At 44.3% G+C, this 1,457-nt stretch overlaps 1 protein-coding gene across 1 annotated transcript in view; it reads left to right on the top strand.

Moving 5' to 3' along the window:
- The window catches only part of LOC107099152 (nudC domain-containing protein 3-like), a gene marked incomplete at its 3' end in the record, with an annotated part of 2,850 nt that extends 1,801 nt beyond the window's left edge, over window positions 1-1,049 (top strand). Inside the window, exon 2 of the mRNA XM_015397167.1 lies at window positions 745-1,049. Coding sequence (XP_015252653.1) covers window positions 745-1,049 — 305 coding nt within the window. The remainder of the gene's footprint in view (window positions 1-744) is intronic.
- Between the last annotated feature and the right edge of the window lie 408 nt (window positions 1,050-1,457).

Here is a 1,457-nt window from a genome sequence, read left to right as displayed (position 1 = left end):
TGCGTTTTTTCTAAACTGCACAACATTTCTACTTTGTTGTAAAATCATGTATTTACGCGCTTTTTGCATCCCTGGAACGCGGTACGTTTCTGGCTTTATCATATATGTCCCATTTGATGATCTGTTGCTGTCAGGCTGGACTGAATATTAGGTTAGCATAACTGAAACAAACTTTATTAGGCAGCACCTTTTATGCTCCAAAAACAGCTTACTCTGGTATATAAACATTAGCCGTATGTTGTTCAGCCTTAAACACATCTGCTGTAATTCCACAGGTTGTCTTCCAGTTTTTTTTATTTAGTTTTCACCATGTTGACATTCTGAGAAGCTTTTCTCTCGGTGCTGCAGAGATGCGGCCCCACAGCAGGATGCTGCCACCACTGTGCTTCATCGCATGGATAATGCGCCACAGAAGGCATTCGTTTTTAGACATGTTGAATTTTAAACCCAAAGTTTCTGTTTAGTTCTCAACTTTCTTTGCTCAGCTTTGTCGTTCAGGAGGATGGCCGTTATTCTGTTGGCTGGTCTCACATTTATTTTAATCAAAAAACACTGAGATGGACTTGATTGAGTTATTAGATTACTTTTGATGACATTGGATTGTATTTAGGGGTTTTAGAGTCAGGAGAGGTTTTTAAACTTTGTGTAACACTATTAACATCTGCGGCTGTACGGCAACAAAAGGTGGAAAGAACCCTAATAATGTCTTCTAAAGGACTCTGACGAGCTTCCTTTTATCTTCAGACATTTAGGATGTTTGAAAAGCTGGCCGAGCAAGACAGAGAGCGAGCGCAGAGCGGGAGGAGAAACGAGGCTCCGCGTGTTCCTCCTGCAGCCCAGGAGCTGGAGGTTACCTCTGAGCCCGGCGAGGCAGCGGCGGAGCAAAGCGGCACGGAGCCGCCCCAGATGGAGAGCGCCCCCTCTGATGGAGGAGAAGTTCCCGCTGCAGCAGCCTCAGATGCTCCTGTCAGATCAGAAGATGGCAGCAGCGATGGAGCAGGAGCCCAGGGAGGCGAAGCAGCATCCAGCTGCACAGCAACAGCAGACAAGTGAGTTAGTATTTAATTAGTGAGAAACGGGGGGGTTAAAAAAAAAAAAAAAAAAAACTTCAAGGTGTATTCTTCTGTAATTATTTAAAAATCAATTTAACCGCAGGGTTTCCTCGTACAGTGTGAGTTCACAGCTCAAGATGCATGTTCTCACACTGTGCGACCCAATGTTCTGATGCGATCTACCTGCTCACACTGTACGTCTAAAAAAAAAACGTCGGACTCAGCTCCACAGTGAGATGGCGCTACTCTGACTTGTCTATCCGGAAGCTAAACGAGTAGAAGAGGAATATGAAGCTCACTAGAGAGAAAAGCGCTGCCTTGGCAATTTGTGCAAAAAAAACAATGTATTTAGACAAAGACGTGGCTGAGCAAACATGGCTACTACAGTCTGTCAATTTTACAGAA

The sequence above is a fragment of the Cyprinodon variegatus genome, unplaced genomic scaffold (assembly GCF_000732505.1).
Source record: "Cyprinodon variegatus isolate N-32 unplaced genomic scaffold, C_variegatus-1.0 Scaffold842, whole genome shotgun sequence".
Classification (NCBI taxonomy): domain Eukaryota; kingdom Metazoa; phylum Chordata; class Actinopteri; order Cyprinodontiformes; family Cyprinodontidae; genus Cyprinodon; species Cyprinodon variegatus.
Note: the sequence above shows the minus strand (reverse complement) of the source record. Positions and strands in the feature narration are given on the sequence as shown.